The sequence below is a fragment of the Carassius gibelio genome, chromosome B18, assembly GCF_023724105.1.
Source record: "Carassius gibelio isolate Cgi1373 ecotype wild population from Czech Republic chromosome B18, carGib1.2-hapl.c, whole genome shotgun sequence".
NCBI lineage: Eukaryota > Metazoa > Chordata > Actinopteri > Cypriniformes > Cyprinidae > Carassius > Carassius gibelio.
The window spans coordinates 4231224-4248255 of record NC_068413.1 but is presented as its reverse complement, the minus strand read 5'-3'; the positions used below and the strand labels follow the sequence as shown (position 1 = coordinate 4248255).

The 17032-nt window shown below is 36.3% G+C and overlaps 2 protein-coding genes, 1 long non-coding RNA gene and 1 pseudogene across 4 annotated transcripts in view; 2 read left to right on the top strand and 2 right to left on the bottom strand.

Moving 5' to 3' along the window:
* Window positions 1-703: 703 nt before the first annotated feature.
* On the bottom strand, window positions 704-2239 carry LOC127977084 (uncharacterized; annotated as a pseudogene).
* A 592-nt stretch (window positions 2240-2831) lies between these two features.
* LOC127977552 (choline/ethanolamine kinase) lies at window positions 2832-9547 on the bottom strand. Of its 2 annotated transcripts, XM_052582474.1 has the most exons (12): window positions 9312-9547; window positions 8882-9223; window positions 7950-8058; window positions 7666-7779; window positions 7349-7482; window positions 6827-6931; window positions 5932-5990; window positions 5692-5776; window positions 5489-5597; window positions 4806-4900; window positions 4585-4666; window positions 2832-4209 (listed from the first exon to the last, which is right to left on the bottom strand). In XM_052582474.1, coding segments are annotated over exons 1-12 (1293 nt in total). In that variant the 5' UTR covers window positions 9314-9547; the 3' UTR covers window positions 2832-4152. The 2 variants fall into 2 exon arrangements, with proteins under 2 accessions (XP_052438434.1, XP_052438436.1); XM_052582476.1 differs by having other exon boundaries at window positions 8882-9547.
* A 1417-nt stretch (window positions 9548-10964) lies between these two features.
* Window positions 10965-13163, top strand: LOC127977553 (uncharacterized). The gene is made up of 3 exons (XR_008158255.1): window positions 10965-11469; window positions 12707-12863; window positions 12952-13163. It is a non-coding gene; the product is annotated as an uncharacterized LOC127977553 (long non-coding RNA).
* Window positions 13164-16228: 3065 nt separating this feature from the next.
* LOC127977551 (C-Jun-amino-terminal kinase-interacting protein 2-like) overlaps window positions 16229-17032 on the top strand; it is a 29817-nt gene continuing 29013 nt past the window's right edge. The window contains exon 1 of the mRNA XM_052582473.1: window positions 16229-16622. Within this exon, the coding sequence (XP_052438433.1) occupies window positions 16558-16622 (65 nt within the window). The 5' untranslated portion in view covers window positions 16229-16557. The remainder of the gene's footprint in view (window positions 16623-17032) is intronic.

The window sequence follows — 17032 nt, the reverse complement described above, 5'->3', positions numbered from 1 at the left end:
CCTGCTACCATAATGCCAGGGCGTTGTAATGTGTTTGCTAATGTGTTCTGATTGGTTTTAGGTGGTTGCTTACTGATTTCAGGTTAAAAGATCCCACCTCAAAGTATGGGCTGTAGATAATGTTTCACATTATCAGGTGAAAAAAATTAAGTTTACTTAGAAACGTAACGACAGACCTCTCCTCAACAGGCTTCAAGATTTGGGGAATCATTTGTGTCCAAAGCATAGATAGTTTTGAAAGAGTTATACACAAAATTACAGAAGTTTACATTTCTGTAAAACATAGGTTATAAAGGTAATGGTTGCATCTTAGCAAGCACCACTAATTGTGTACAGTTAAAGTGTACTGTTTAAATTTTAATTATGCCAAATAAAGATTATGCCACAATAACAGGTTCTCACAAAATGCTTTACTTTATACAGGTTGATACACTTATTTATGAGAAATATTCTGGAGGGCAAGGGAATATTGTTGCGCTCAGATGAAGGCTAGTTGTAAGTCCAGGTGCGTGAAAACCAGTAAAATGCAGAAGAGACTGTAGATGGTTCGCACTCTGAAAAACTAGACAAAGTCTTTAACAAAAAGAGTGTCAGTCATTTTATTAGAGCAAGAGCAGACGTTTCCGTTCTGGAGGGGACAGAAGGACAATGAATACAAGTTTAGTTTTTACTATGGAATTTTACATGTCCCTGATATGTAGACTTAATTATGCAGAACAGTGCCCTGGCCGATTAATAAAGAGGTCTTCTCTATTGCTGTGATACGGCCCCACTTCTGAGAGTCCACACAGGGACATGGACGGAGGGTCAGAGAGCTCTCGGAATTCATCAAAGATCTTGATTTCTGTTCTGAACATGAACAAATGTGTTACAGGAATGGAACGGCAAGAGGGTGAGTAATGACAGAATTTTTATTTTTGGGTGAACTATCCCTTTAAAGGACAGTATTTTCCAGGTTATACTATTATAGGTCGTCAAATTGGTTTGACAACAAACAAGAACTGGTTTGTTAAGTGTCAAAGGCCTACAAGACCCAACCAGCTTGACCAAGATAGTCTTGTGGCGCAGTCAGGTACCCGTTTCTATCCTAATGTTCATACCTTAATCAGAGGAGCTGTCAATACCTACTGATTGATAAAAGGGTTATAGCGGAAGGAAGCCATCTTGAAATCATAACCCTTCATTACACAATGTCAATGAGATAGAGGTAATTATAGAGGACTGCAGTGGTGAAGCACCACTTATCTGCACAAAAAGGCAGATCTGTGACAGAACTCCATTTCCCATCATCCCTGTCTTCCTCCAGCCTGAAGAGCTTTCTAGCAGCATCTGTTTCCAGGTCCTTCCTTGAGGTCAAGTTCTCCTTCCTCAAGCAGCATAAGTGTGGAGTTCCATTTGACCTTAATTTAAATGGCTTTGCTTTAAGGTGTGGATCCAAGCCCTTGCTCAGGTGTGGACGCTCCAGTAGATACTTGCTCAGAATAGATTAGCACAGTCTCTTGGAGCTTCTCAGCCAGCTGCAGATAGCCCAAGCAGGTGCGCTCCATTAAGGTGTTCCACAAGGAGGTCTTCAGGAACTCAGAAATGCTGAAGGAAGCACAATTGTAGCAGGATGTGAAAGACAGGGGAGGGAACATGTTCAAAATGCACCAACTGTTCAGACATCCCTCTAATGCAGGAGTGGGAAGGAGACTTGAAATACTCGCTGCAGTCTGCAAGCTTCTCCAGATCCTCCTACAAGTAAGTGCCAATAGGATGACATCCCGTTTGTGGGTGAAGGTTCTGTGGTTTATGTATATGCCGTTGTTGATACTCAAATAGAAATTATGTGTGCTGGCTTGCACCATTACCATTGATCCATTGCTCTGGTGTCAATAGGTCCTGTACTGTCGATTTGTTCTCCAGAAGTCTGACTGCAGGTTATCAGACTCCTCTTGTACAGCATCAGAATCTGCCCGTCTGAACTGAATCCAGTTTAAACTACCTTTTGAAGCTTGAATCTTTTCTAAACTTCTTTTCTTTTCAGCCATGTGCAAATGAACATTAATGCAACAACTATAACCTGCCATTGTTTAGCCATGTTCCCATTTAGACAGAATACTCTAAATACTTGTACGACTTAAAGGTATGCCTCTTCCGCTGCAATTTGAATGTAGTTGAACTTCTGTAATTGGAAACTTTCTTGACTGTCATTCTAAAAAAAAAAAAAAGCCTGACTCACAATCCCAGCCAAGGCCATGTCATTCCATGGTGGAGTCCAGTCTTTTTTTTTTTTTTGGTAGATCATGCATGGTTGTTTTCAAGGCTCTATATGGCGCATATGTGCCAGAGCAATCGCAGTAGAGCTATTTTAGGGAATCGCTGGAGCAGGAAAGAAAATATGGTGGGCCCTTCTGTTCTGTCTACTGAATTATACAACACTTGAACCATGTCGGGAACTGATGAAGCTCGATTAATATTCTTTATATGGATCTATATGTTTTAAACATTCTTAATTTTCAGTAGTAGTGTTTTGAATAGTGCATTATCTTAGTGCATTATCATATACACAAAATATATTGTTAAAATATGACAGAAAGGATCAAACTCATGCCACAAACTTGGATCTTTAACTTTCAAGTTACTCCTAAAATTTCAAATACAACATTCACACCAGCATGATTTTTTTTTTTAATGAGCAAAATGAATGTATACCTGCATTGCCAAAGAACAAATGGAAACATACCAAAGACAAGTCTACAGTATAACTTGAATTAGCCAAAGCAATTATAGAAGTTAACATTGGTTCTAACAGTGCAATTGCTTCTCAACTCAATATTAAGAATCACAGATTCAATATGAACAATTTTATTGGGAGCATGTTAAAGAAGCCCATCTTAAAATGTTCATGGTCCCTCAATATTTCTTTTGTCCCTGAACTTGTTACAACAAACGGGAAATAAAGCATTGTGAAAATGATACAGATACATTTGTTTATAGACGAGGACAAATACAAGAGCATCAGTTTAACCATTCAAATTCTCCCAATATGATTCCAACAATGTACTCGGATTCTTAAGATGATGATCCCACTAATTCACTTTATAATGCGACTATCCTTCATTGGTATTGTTCTTCTTCTGCCACTTTTCAACTGAAGAATGATTCAGAGAAGCTTTTACCATTTAGTTTGAACAAAACACAGAATACTTGCTTTGGACAATTAAAAAAATATAAATTACCACAAAACAATTAAAACCGAAAAACCACATCAGCAGTTACATAAAATAACTTATTTTCTTTTAAAAAGGCTTTTGTCAGTTTGGTGATTAACCTTCGGTTCTTGAGGTGGTATTTCCTTTATGTGCAGCTCAGACTATATTTATACAGGATGACTGTAGACAATAGTTATTGCTACATCACAATATGGCAGAGCAAAGACTGGTCAAATCCCAAGTAAAACACAAAAAAGCATAGCTCAAGACATTGTTTCCTATTATCACCAGGCAAAGTTAAATGGCATGAAAACCAGAAAGAAAGAGTAGTTTATGTGCCATTCTTATTAACTGACTCCTGAGTAAAAAAAAAGAAAAGACGTGCAATGTATTTCACAGTATGTAAATATAGGAAGGATGCAATAATTTCGCAATGTTGTAAAACACTTCGGAGGAAAATTAAATAAGCTTCTCCGCTGCTTTTGTTGGAACTAAGACACAAAAATGAAGAGATATCACTGGACCCTGTGTTTACACAGTAATTATGATGGACAGACTGATTCTTGATAGAATCACAAGCAAGTTAGAATGTAAACACATTAAAAATTCAAAAATGCAGTTACATTATTATAAATAAACTGACAAAATGAATTTTACGGTTCGTCTTGTATAATGAAGTGGTACGAACAGTACGTGAATTGTATCTAGGTTTGCAGATAATTTGTAACAGCTATAATAAAGCCCTACAAAATGTGACTTTAAGGCAGGTCATCTTTGGAATTTGCGTTATTTAAAATGAATGTCCCCAAGGACGAACCGTTCTTTAGCAGTCTCAATTGTTTCGTACTGTGCCCTTTCTGGAATTCTTTTTTTTTGTTTTTGTTTCTTTGTTTAAATCAATACCTAAACAATAGATGATGCAAAATGATATCCTGAAGCAAATGCTGTAAGTCACTATTTAGGAAAAGAGCTTCTTCTGTTTGAAGTACGTGTCAAACCTGTGCTGTGCATAGTCCTGGGGAAAAACAAAAGAGAGAGGGCTTTAATGTTTCACATGTCTTCAGATCAGTTCTGTACACATGCTTATATTTACTGTACACATGACTATGATGCTGTTTTGGCTCTCACAATTGAGTATTATTCATTGGTTTATGGATAATTCTCAAATAAGATGGACATGTACTACAAACTTATATGAATGTATAAATGAATATTTATATTTTAGCTGCTGTATTGGCCACCACAGATATGCAGTTACTCAACAGTTAGTTTTAAACTGATTATCAATTAACAATTTTAATATAATGACAGTCCTAAATGAATCATCATAGAATGATTAGAAAAATGTTTGTAAGGGGTAGCATTTGTTTGCAAGTTGTTTTTAGTTTACCATATATCCAAACTCGATTTTGGAGATCTTGGCTTGAATAATGGACCACAAACCCCAGAGGAAATGAGACGCGAGGGCGAACCTGTTTGTGTGCATGAGATTTTTGAGACAAACCGATAACAGTGTTACTAGAGGTAAAGGTGAAAATACATTAGATGGTACACCGTGACACTTTTCCCATGTTATGTCAATAAAAGTCTGATAGAAAATCCAATTCATACCGGTTTGCCTCAATGATCATGTCCTCTTCTATCCTGGCTTGGTCAGCAGGTAAAACGCCCCCCTTTTCTGACAGATAGTGTCTGATAAAATGTAACTGAAAAGCAAACCGCAAACAGGCTCAAAATAATATCCGTTTTGATATTTATAAGAGACTTACATTGTCCCCTGCCCCATGAGACAACTTTACAAATTTCTAATAATTTGTCATTTCTAATGCTATTAGATATTACCATTGTATGCTGCTTATACTGACCTCTACAAGTTCTAGAGTCAACCTTTGACACACTTTTTATGTCCCTTCAGTTCCAAAACTTTCCACTAGATGACAGCCTCACCAAACTACATGTACATTATGTCCAACACAAATGACCTTTCAACACTGACGAATCATTTGTCATCAATTTATAAGAGAAATACCAAGCACACATTAATGTCAAATATAATTTATGATGATGCTGTATTGCATTTACATAAAAAAATTGCATTTGAAAATTAATAATAATAATAATACTGTTAATCCGGCATGTTATAATGATTCTAAGGTTGCAGGTTTTTATTCACATTTTTGTACTACCATTGTTTATTCCTTAATATATCGGATATCTGCCTTTTTTTTTAAATCCCCTCTCATCTTGTGTAATATTAAGACCATTAATGATCGGCTGTAGTGTGTGTGACTCACCTGCTGTTGTCTGTTGGGGTAATTCTCCACCTTTGCCTTGTAGAAGGGCCACTGATCATATGTGTAGTCATATATCCATTCACAGAAGTGATTCCCAAAATCAAAGCCTCTGCACTCAGAGCAAACCAAGAGAAGATAGTAGTTCTTCAGAGTTGCATTTGCATTTTCAGCTACATGTAGTATGTTTTATAGGGAAGGCTTACCTATAGTTATAGCTGCTGTATTCAAAATCAATAAGCATTAGTTTGTCAGATGAATTCTCTCGGCCATCTAACATGAGGATATTGCCTGAAGAACATCGTATGATTTTATAGGTAAAAGGGCAGATATGTTACACAATGGTACAACACAACAGTGACTGACAGACCCGTATCAGATCACCAGATTAGGCAGCTGGCAGGACTCTGGTATGCGTGCACGAATGTGAATGTGATATCTCTTACCTTCCTGTACGTCATTATGGCAGAACACAACTGGAGAGGGAGTAGCTGCCAGCAGTGACCTGACAAACAGAGACCGCACATGATTAAGAGCTACTTTATCATATTGCTCCTATAAACCGGCTTTTAAAATGATTAGTGAACGAGTGAACAAAAAGTGCAGAAAAAGCAGGAACACAGAGTGGTAGACAAGCATTTAATTTAGAGAAAAGTTACAGTCACATTTGTGAGTGTGTGTGTGTGTGTGATTGACCAAGCAAGCTGAGTATGCACAGAATGCAGCTTCCTGTAAGCGTGTCTAATCAGTGATGCCTGGAACTGGGCTAAAGGTGTTCGCATACAAACACACTTACACTACTGTTCAACAGTTTTGGGGTCAGTAAAAAAAAAATTTCTTTGAAAGTAGTCTAATTAATATTTGTATTTAGCAAAAATGCATTAAATTGATTAAGTTACAGTAAAGGCATTTTATAATGTTACAAAAGTAATGCTATTCTTTTGAATGTTCTGTTCATCAAAGAATCCTGAAGATATTAAGCAAGACCACCATTAGTGATAACAATGACTGTTACTTGAGCATCAAATCAGCATATTAGAATGTTAAGATGACAAAGGAACGTGACACTAAAGACTAGATTCAGCCTTGCATCACAGGAATAAATGACATTTTACAATACATTCAAATAGAAAACGGTCATTTTAAACTCTATTTTCACGATATTACTGTTTTAGCGTATTTTGATCAAATACATGAAACTAAGAGACTTAAAAAAATAAAAAAATCTTAGCAACCCCAAACTTTGGAACAGTAGTGTGAACATGCATTTATATCTTGGCCATTTAGTATCACAACATGCTATCCTTTCAGCTCTTTTAATTTACACGTCATCGTTCTCACCTCAGATTCTCCAGTTCTGCAGGAAGATCATACTTCCTAAGCTTGGTAAATTTCTTGATGTGAGCTTCACGCTCAAATTTTATTGTTTTAACCTGTTCCATATACCTGTTCAGAAGAATAAACGGTCATTTTTAACACTCACGCCGATAGAAATACACACAGCACACATGATAAACCACCATCTGCATAATTTAAATTAAATAAACATATTAAGGTACATGTGATACACTAGCTCAATTCCATTTATCTGAGGCACATTCTTTTATTCTTGAGGTAAATGGAGTAATTAAAGCTTGTGATTTGTGAACAAAATACAGCATGTCTGTTCCCAAACAGCCAAACTCATTGGTTCAGCCAGTCTTGCTTGTAATATAAGCTAATGTTTTTATAGTTACACAGTTTTCAGGTATGAATAGTAATCTGCATATTCTGGGATAGAAGCATGTAATTAAAACAATACAGAGGTAGTGATTGTTTCTTTAACCGTTGGACTGCAGTCAGAAGATAGTGTGGGACTTTTACCGGTCAATGGTTGCAAACAGCCATTTGGGTTCCTTGTTGAATGGCATCATCATCCCATGGAATCGTGCCATTTTACTGGCTATTTCAGCCGAGATCTCTGGCAACCCCAACTGCTCCGTACACAAGCGATTACTCTGTGCAAGAGAAAAAACATCTGACTATCACTCTTAGATTATGCATACAGAAATGTGGAATGAGATCAAATATTGTATCTACGTTTAAGGCATGCAAATCTCTCTGAAGCTTGACTGCATAATTCAAGTGTAGCTGTGTTTAAAGGTTTATTTTGAAAACATGCATTTTGGTTTAAGACTCACAGGCAAGTACTGCTCTAGACGGCCTTCTGGGAAAATGCCATAGAGATGTGGGCCCAACTCTCTCTCTGCTAAAATGGCAAACATCACACTTTCCAAAACCAGAGAATCCACTCCCTGTGTGTGAAGAAACATGCATAGCACGATTACATAGTTATATGACATCAGGGAATTGACAGCACTGGGCAATAAACATCTTGCCCAAGATATAGACTTTTATCAGCTAATCAGCTTTTGCAACAGCATATTAGGTCTATTTAACATATAATATGGTCAGGGTGGCACACCTGTAGAATGGCCCCATAGATCCGGAGCAGAACTCGTGGAGGTTCGACCCCGGTGGGCTGAACATCATCGGGTAAACTGCACATGTACAGCAGGTTACTGAGTCCTCCACTGTGGGGGAAAAAAACAGTATTGCTCTTTATTCTGTGTATATGTAGTGTGTGTGTGTGTGTGTGTGTGACATACATGTACACTGTCATTTAAAAGTTTGGGATCTGTAAGGTTTTTTTATGTTTTAAATGGAGGCTTTGATGCTTATCAAGGCTGTATTTCTTTTATCCAAAATACAGAAGGAAAAAAAACCTAGCTATGTTGTGTAATATTACCGCAATTTCAAATACTGATTTCCTATTTTAATATACTTTAAAATATAATTTATTTCTGTGACGCACCACTGACTCTTCATCAGCCTTTATGCCAGCCGTCAGTGTCACATGATCCTTTAGTAGCGTATATTGTAACATAAAAGTTCTATTTTGAATAAACACCATTCTATTTATCTTTTTATTTGTGTTTCCAACATTGATTACAAATCAACATATTAGAATGATTTCTGAAGGATCGTGTGACACTGAAGACTGGAGTAATGATGCTGAAAATTCAGCTTTGCATTACAGGGATAAATTATATTATAAAGTGTATTAAAAATATAAAATGTTATTTTAAATTGCAATAATATTTAAAAAAAAAAACGTTTTTTATTTGGTATAAATAAATCTTGATGAGCATAAGAAACTTCATATATATATATATATATATCTCAACATTTTGAAGTTGATCAGAAAAGTTAATTAAGGTTGTCCGAAGACGAGTCCATTTTGGTTTTAGCAGAACTTTTGATGAAAGTTACACTTCAAATGTTGAATAGTGTATATGAAAAGTTAAATGAAATAATTTTGAGACCTAAAGTTATTTTATAAATAGTTTTACTCGCCTGACTATTTGGATCTGAAAGTCATGCTCCGATATAGCCTTCCATGATCCGGACAGAAAGTCACGGCACCAGCTGAACGCCCTCTTCCTAGTCTCCCGGTCCACATCCACGTTACGACCGTCCTGATGGGACTCCGCTTCGGAATCATCTTCTCCGTTCACACCACGGGGACTGGCGGATCTCGCGTGTCTCTCCTCGGCCGCCATCAGTGAGTCTCCGCAAGCAGGTCTGTTTGGAACCGCTTCATCCTCGACGCATCTGCCTACACTCCCAGCTCCATCACTCATGCACTTCACTGTCGGACCGGAATTCATGATCTTACGCGCTAGAAATCCAATGCTCCTTTAAGAGAGTGTGAGAAACGAACCGCTATAAGTAATGACACCTATTGGCCCCAGAAGCAGCATTAATTGAACGTTAATAAACGCACATGCACCACACCAATAAAACGTCTAATCACTCGCGATAACAGAACACCGTTTACGACGAGAGAAGAGACTTTGAGTAGGATTAAAAATCTCGGTAAAATTACTAGCTATTCTTTCCACTTGACCTTTGCTTAACTGTTACATTAAATACGCAGACGTATTAACAAACTGTAAAGACTGTTAATTAAACATCTTCCCACTTCAACTCCCCCTACTTCCTTGAGAAGTAACCGCTAGCGTTGTCATTAGAGATTGACGTTTATTTTAACCAATCAGATTTGGATAGCGCGGCATGACGCAACGCATTTCTAGTACCGCCCCTTAAATTTAGAGCGCTGATTGGTCAGTTCCATTACGACTACAATGAATATTGGGAAATGTAGTTAATGTAGGAACATTTTACAGTAAACTCCATTAAATAGTTAACTGAAGTAACTTAGAATATAGAATATGTAATTTAACTTTAAATGTAATATTAAAATGTGTTTTAGATGAAGAATAAAATGATGATTTACCTTATTTTTGAAACAACATTTTGTTTTAAAAGTATTTATTTTATAAGTAGTACAGTGGATTCTTATATTGTGTACTGTTTAGTAATGTTTTATTGTAATGTGTATTAGTGTGATAGTATTTGTGTGGGTAATGCTCTGTTATTGTTGATTACAGTTAGGAAGATAACAGAGTCAGAAACTAATTGGGGCAAAAAAAATTAATTAGGAATTGGAGAAAAAGTCCAATTAAAAACAAAAGTAAAATGTTTAAAGTGTCAGTGTTTCTTAAAACCAGCCTGGTTAATAATCAGAGATAACTTGCACATCTGAGACATATTTGTGCAAAGATTAAATTCCATAGCATTTTGTGATCAGATCTTACAGCATTTACAGCTGAAATTTAAATACTGTGGGGAGTACATCATTCAGTCTCTCAAACTCTCTCTGTCTTTCTCAATTCTCACACAAACACTCATTCACACTAACCTAATATTTGCACTCTGTCTGCAAATATACGGGAAACCCAGGTCCTAAAACGACCTTCATATTTGAATTGCAGCACACCATGTTCCCTGCATTACTCTCTTCCACCACTGTGGTTATTCTTGTTAGTAAGGCTTTCAGCACCAATTACTGAACAGCTCTTTTGTGGAAGAATGAGGGTTAATTATCCAACTGAACGATCTATGCTCCATCGTTGTTACATAGACATATGTTTATTGATATGAGCAAACATGCTGTGCTTGATAATTAATCTGTTGGACTTTTCCCCAGAGATGTCTTACATTGCACAATCTTTCTAGGAACATTCTGTATTTTACTAATATTCACGCCAATAAAATCATGACATTAGCTGCATTAGCTTAAACATCAAAAAAAAAAAAAAAAAAAAAAAAAAAAAATTGGTTGATTATTTCATAAAAAGGAAAATTAATATAATTTTTTGCTTAAGATTGTAATTTGTCTGTTAAATAGTGGCGTGTTATTACATTGGTTTCAGAGAACAGCAGGACTTGATATTGTGAGTGACTGTATTGATTGAACTGTCATGTTTCGCCAGAGGGCACTGATTTCTTTAGTGATATTGAACTGCAGTCTGTGTTCTGCCCACACAAAACATCGTGCTGCAAAATCTTAGCTCTTGAACTATGGGGTCAGAATTGTTGCATTATTCCAAATAAATAGATTATTATCCATAAATAAATGTAACGAGATTCACAAAAATATATCAAATTCACAAATAAATGTAAAGAGTTTCACAAAAAAATATAAAACGCACAAATAAATAAAATGAGATTTGCAAATAAAAAAATATATATTTACAAATGTGTTTAATGTCACAAACACAACTCTACCTGGCATTTATTTGTGCACCGCTGTCTGTGCATTTGTAAATTACTGCACGCATTTGTGGATCGCTTCCTGTGCATTTGTGGATTTGAAACACTTCTAGCGTCGACGTGCAGATAAATCCACAAATAAGTGGACTCCACCCACCGTCTACTTAACCCAATCAGACAACGCCCATGTTGCACTGACCAATCGCAGCACGCTCTCTCTCCAACCAATCACGTTTTGCCTAACAACCAGGGCGGGATCAGACACATGAACGCGAGTCACTCGCTACAGTCTCTTCAACATGGCCGATCAAGAGGAGTAAAGACAGGTGAGTGATGCTAACACAGTAATTAACTGAAGTTTTACCAGGTTCTTGATATGTCATCATTTGTCATAACTAGTGAGGTAGTTTGACAATTTACACCATGATTTAATAAGTTATTATTTGCTCTCAAGCACCATTTCGAAGACTGTCGCATTTGTCTGCCACATACATCAAGGGTGTCTTAATTCTAAAATGGACCATTATTCATTGTGAGGTGTAAATTGTTGTAATTTCTTTACTTTTGAATTTCTTTACTTGTGGCCTACAAAATGCGACCTCCTTGAGAAAGCAGCCATCGAAACAGTCAGCGGATTTATTTTACATTTAGAATTACTGAATTAGTTTATTAGATTAAATAAACTATTACTTAATATTGAGTGCAAGATGAAGAATATGTGAAGCTGCGGGTAGATTCGATGTGCGCCTGTAGTAAGGTTGCCAACTGCCCTAATTATACAGATATACGTTTGGGGTAAGATCTTCCACTGCATATTACATGAGACTCGGTTTTATTCCCCCTTGTCACCCCCCGCAGTGGCATCGTCTCAGATACTACGAGTATGTGTGAACTGAGGGTCATAAGCTGTTGTTACGTTACCTGGAATGCATGACATGTTAATTGAAATTAACTGTCGAAAAGAACCAGTTTTCGAAAAAAGAACCTGACTTCCCATCACTAGTGAAAAGTTGGCTTTCCTCATTATTATGTTCCCTTGTATATAACTGGAACGGTTACTCCATGCACCTTTAAACTACAGTCTGTTCAGTTAAATATTTGGCTGCAGTTTGTGTTTACTTACTGTTTGTTCAGGGCCTTTCTGCACAAGGTGAAAGTGCTGCTCGGGCATTAGTGCAGATCATCGCCAGGGATCTGACACCAGGGCCAAGCCGCTCCACTAATTACTATTATATATAATGCTCATTACTGTAGTAACATCCAAAATAAAACTATAACGTTATTTGTAATTTAACTAGTGTTTCCCAGTTTTCTACCTCTCTGGTGTTTTCTGAACCCATCCGTCCGTCTGTGTTATTTAATTTTTTTTTTTTAAGGTAATTAAATGACCACTTGGTCATGTAGCATGTTACATTTAAAAATATTGTTGGAATATTTGCTATCTGCTAAAAATAAAAAAATCTAAAGTACTGTGCTGTATTTACCAATTAGACTAATATTTCATTGTGAACAAGGTTTATTTCATTGATCAAAATGTTCTGTGTTTGTTATTATGCATTTTAGGACAGTGAGGCAGCAAATGACAGACTAATCCACTTTCTGAAGCTTGGATTACCCCAGGAAAACATCAGTAACATTTTAGGTGTCACTCATACAACTATCGTTCGTTGGATGAGAGAATGTGTTTGGCCAGAGAGAGAATCCAATAATTAACCCTGAGGTAATTATTTCTTCTTACAATGCTTTATTGGTTTTGCTCTGTTAGATTAACCACCAATATTTAAAATGATTTATTTGTTTACCTTTAGATGGAATATTCAGACTCAATGGCAGTTGAACAAGATGGTGGAGATGCTGACCATGTTCACTTTGCAGTCAACGTGCCTGTAATTCACAGGCCACAACTCACAAATGAGCAAATTGACCCACTGCAAGTGTCTGATTCATTTGGAGTAGATGTATACCTCAAGACTCTCACATATGTACAGACTTTGATTGAATAAAGGGATATTTGAAGGTTTATTTCTGCTGCTCTAATTTTGACAGCAAGGTTGTAAATGTGTATATATAGTTGTATCTTAAGTAAAACTTGTGGAAACAACCTTTTAAGACATGTAAAATAATTAAATTTATTTTAAAATGTTATTGAAGTACTTTATTTATTATTATTACTTGTACATAGAAAAAAAAATACATAGAACCAGTGTCCAGAATTAAATGAGTCCAAATCCAGTGGAGGATGTGTTAGCACAAGCTTGCAATGTAGATGCAAAGTTATCCATTGTGGTTATTTCAGCTGGTATCATCAGGGTCCTGCTGCAGGTAGAAGCCTTGAAGTATCTTCCATTCCAAACATTTACCTGGAGATTCTTGGATGGGACTTCCCATCCAGTCCAAAATGATGTAAGCTTTTGTAGCTGGTCTGTAGTAACTGACTGGAAAAATAATCAGAAGATGCATACAAACAACTCTTAACATTTTATGGAAGGTTGTATGCATTAAAACTGTCAAACTGCAATGAGTCTTAGAATGAGAAGTTTGAAAAATACTTTTTACAGGATTTATATTGTAATTAAGCCATTTATAATACATATTAAAACAATAAATATCGCTAATTTGATTTGCAAAGTATTAATAAAAAATATAATCTTAAGAACATCTAAGTGTACTCAACTGTGCTCTTTTGAGACACCATAAACTAAAATGTGCTTTTAATATACTACCTCTATTTAAAACAATATGTATTTAGTTACCACTTGTAGTACAAGAAGTTCAGTTGGACTATAAGTGGTAACTAAATACATGTTATTAATACTTCCAATCATAGTAACCTGAACGACATACCAATTTTTCCTCAAATGTGCTTTATAATAAATTACAATAAATCTATGAACAGGCTGTGGTCATGTCATGCATTCCAGGTAACGTAACAACAGCTTATGACCCTCAGTTCACACATACTCGTAGTATCTGAGACGATGCCACTGCGGGGGGTGACAAGGGGGAATAAAACCGAGTCTCATGTAATATGCAGTGGAAGATCTTACCCCAAACGTATATCTGTATAATTAGCGCAGTTGGCAACCTTACTACAGGCGCACATCGAATCTACCCGCAGCTTCACATATTCTTCATCTTGCACTCAATATTAAGTAATAGTTTATTTAATCTAATAAACTAATTCAGTAATTCTAAATGTAAAATAAATCCGCTGACTGTTTCGATGGCTGCTTTCTCAAGGAGGTCGCATTTTGTAGGCCACAAGTAAAGAAATTCAAAAGTAAAGAAATTACAACAATTTACACCTCACAATGAATAATGGTCCATTTTAGAATTAAGACACCCTTGATGTATGTGGCAGACAAATGCGACAGTCTTCGAAATGGTGCTTGAGAGCAAATAATAACTTATTAAATCATGGTGTAAATTGTCAAACTACCTCACTAGTTATGACAAATGATGACATATCAAGAACCTGGTAAAACTTCAGTTAATTACTGTGTTAGCATCACTCACCTGTCTTTACTCCTCTTGATCGGCCATGTTGAAGAGACTGTAGCGAGTGACTCGCGTTCATGTGTCTGATCCCGCCCTGGTTGTTAGGCAAAACGTGATTGGTTGGAGAGAGAGCGTGCTGCGATTGGTCAGTGCAACATGGGCGTTGTCTGATTGGGTTAAGTAGACGGTGGGTGGAGTCCACTTATTTGTGGATTTATCTGCACGTCGACACTAGAAGTGTTTCAAATCCACAAATGCACAGGAAGCGATCCACAAATGCGTGCAGTAATTTACAAATGCACAGACAGCGGTGCACAAATAAATGCCAGGTAGAGTTGTGTTTGTGACATTAAACACATTTGTAAATATATATTTTTTTATTTGCAAATCTCATTTTATTTATTTGTGCGTTTTATATTTTTTTGTGAAACTCTTTACATTTATTTGTGAATTTGATATATTTTTGTGAATCTCGTTACATTTATTTATGGATAATAATCTATTTATTTGGAATAATGCAACAATTCTGACCCCATATTGAACGATATACAGAGGCCGATTATTGAGCAGTTTACAGTTTTTAAACAGACACAAAACGTTCATCCTCTAGATGGCGCTTGGCGGCTCAAAAAACAAATCGTCCATTGAGATGCATTTCAATCTCAAACGTTTTTGGAGATAAATACGTTTATAGGCTACTAAAAAAATATTTTCTGACATACAAATGCATCCTCCGCAAACTTTATTTTTAATTTAGCAGCCTATCTGATACCACGTAATATCAGGTTTATTCCACAAAATATGGGAGTTTTGTAGTCTACCTAACAAATATGTATAAACCTTAATGGCAGTTTTTCACCAAACTGCTCCTTTTGTCATCACAATTTGAAGCAACAATTATCAAGGCTACTTATTATGGAAGTGTTTTAAGACGAGTCTTATAGCTAATTTTGCAGCAAAGTATTTCCCCAAGACTTCTGTAGCCTATATTAACCAATATCTTCTGTATTAAGGTTATTTTAATTATTAATTATCTAATCACTATTCTTTGCAACGTTTTACATTCATACATTTAAATTTTTTTAATATTTATAATAAACTTGAAATTCAAATGTTAGTTTTATACGTTTTATAAATACCTTTTACAAAAAATAAATATAATATAATATAATATATATATATATATATATATATATATATGGAGATATGTATAAAAATACACCTGCTTTTACTGATTGTTTTAAATTAAATAACACCTAAAACATTTGCTATTTATTCCTCATCTTGTTAAATTTATGATAAAATCTATTAAGAGAAAAATTAGCTGTTAAAAACAGAAATAGACACATTTTTTTTTGGAATAATCCCTTTATTTATACCCGAATAATTATACTGAGAAACTTTAATCGACATTTAATTCAATAAACAGCGAAGAGAGCGAAAATAAATCAATTAATTCGAATGAACCCATCAACATGACCAATCAGAGACAGCCTCTGGACCTCTAAGCCACACCCACTTATAGGAACGGTTTAACGTTGATTGGCACAGCCGCTCGTTCTATTTCTGAGATCCATGCACGCGCCTCTGCCCCCTCCCTCATCAGCACCAGCATCATCAGAAGCGCGCAGATCACGCCAAACAGCGCTGGTTCATCAGCAGGTGTGTGACTGAAACACAAATAATCGAGATCAATACATCACCACCTATGTGCGTTCTTTATATCTGACTCCTATTTCTTTGGATCAGCGTTTGGACCGTTTTAATGGTTTGATTCCCATCGGGCGTCAGTAGTCAGTGTAGCCGAAAACGAGAGAGAATAAAGCGAGATCATATTTAATATCCGCTTCTCCAGCGTCTGTGGATGGGCTGCGGACATCTGCATCTGCAGTCTCTGTTTTTGAGTCACTGAGAAGATGGCGGACAGGGCTGAGATGTTTTCTCTCTCCACCTTCCACTCCCTCTCTCCTCCGGGATGCAGGTAAGACACGCAGTATTTCTCTCGAGCATGCGCGGGGTTTCCGTTTCTTCTGGCATTTTTATTCCTATAAGCTGCTCATATGTGACCATCTGCGCTGTTTATGTGTCTGTAATGTCCTCAAACACATCCAGAGATCAGCATCAGCATCATCAGCATCCGCAAGAAAGATGCTCAGCGTCCTTGTGTTATTGATGTGGATCAACAATAACGCCCTTGTTTTTTTTTTTTTTTTTTGTCTCTTTTTTTTCTGACACTGATTTAATTTGTATGTAAACCAATGCACTTATGAAATGGAGTGAAGAGCAGACGACTGATTATTATTATTTTTTTTTCTGGTATGTCATTGCCTGACGCATCCTCTCTGAGATATTTGGCATATGCTGGAAAGGCCCACGCCCTGTTGTGATGCT

What these genes read in the sequence shown, in the direction of transcription:
- LOC127977552 (XM_052582474.1), bottom strand. An exon ending in GTCTAGAGCAGTACTTGCCT is followed by an intron (nt 7,483 to 7,665) that starts GTGAGTCTTAAA and finishes TCTCTTGCACAG; the next exon opens with AGTAATCGCTTGTGTACGGA. An exon ending in GCAGAACTGGAGAATCTGAG is followed by an intron (nt 5,991 to 6,826) that starts GTGAGAACGATG and finishes TCTGTTTGTCAG; the next exon opens with GTCACTGCTGGCAGCTACTC.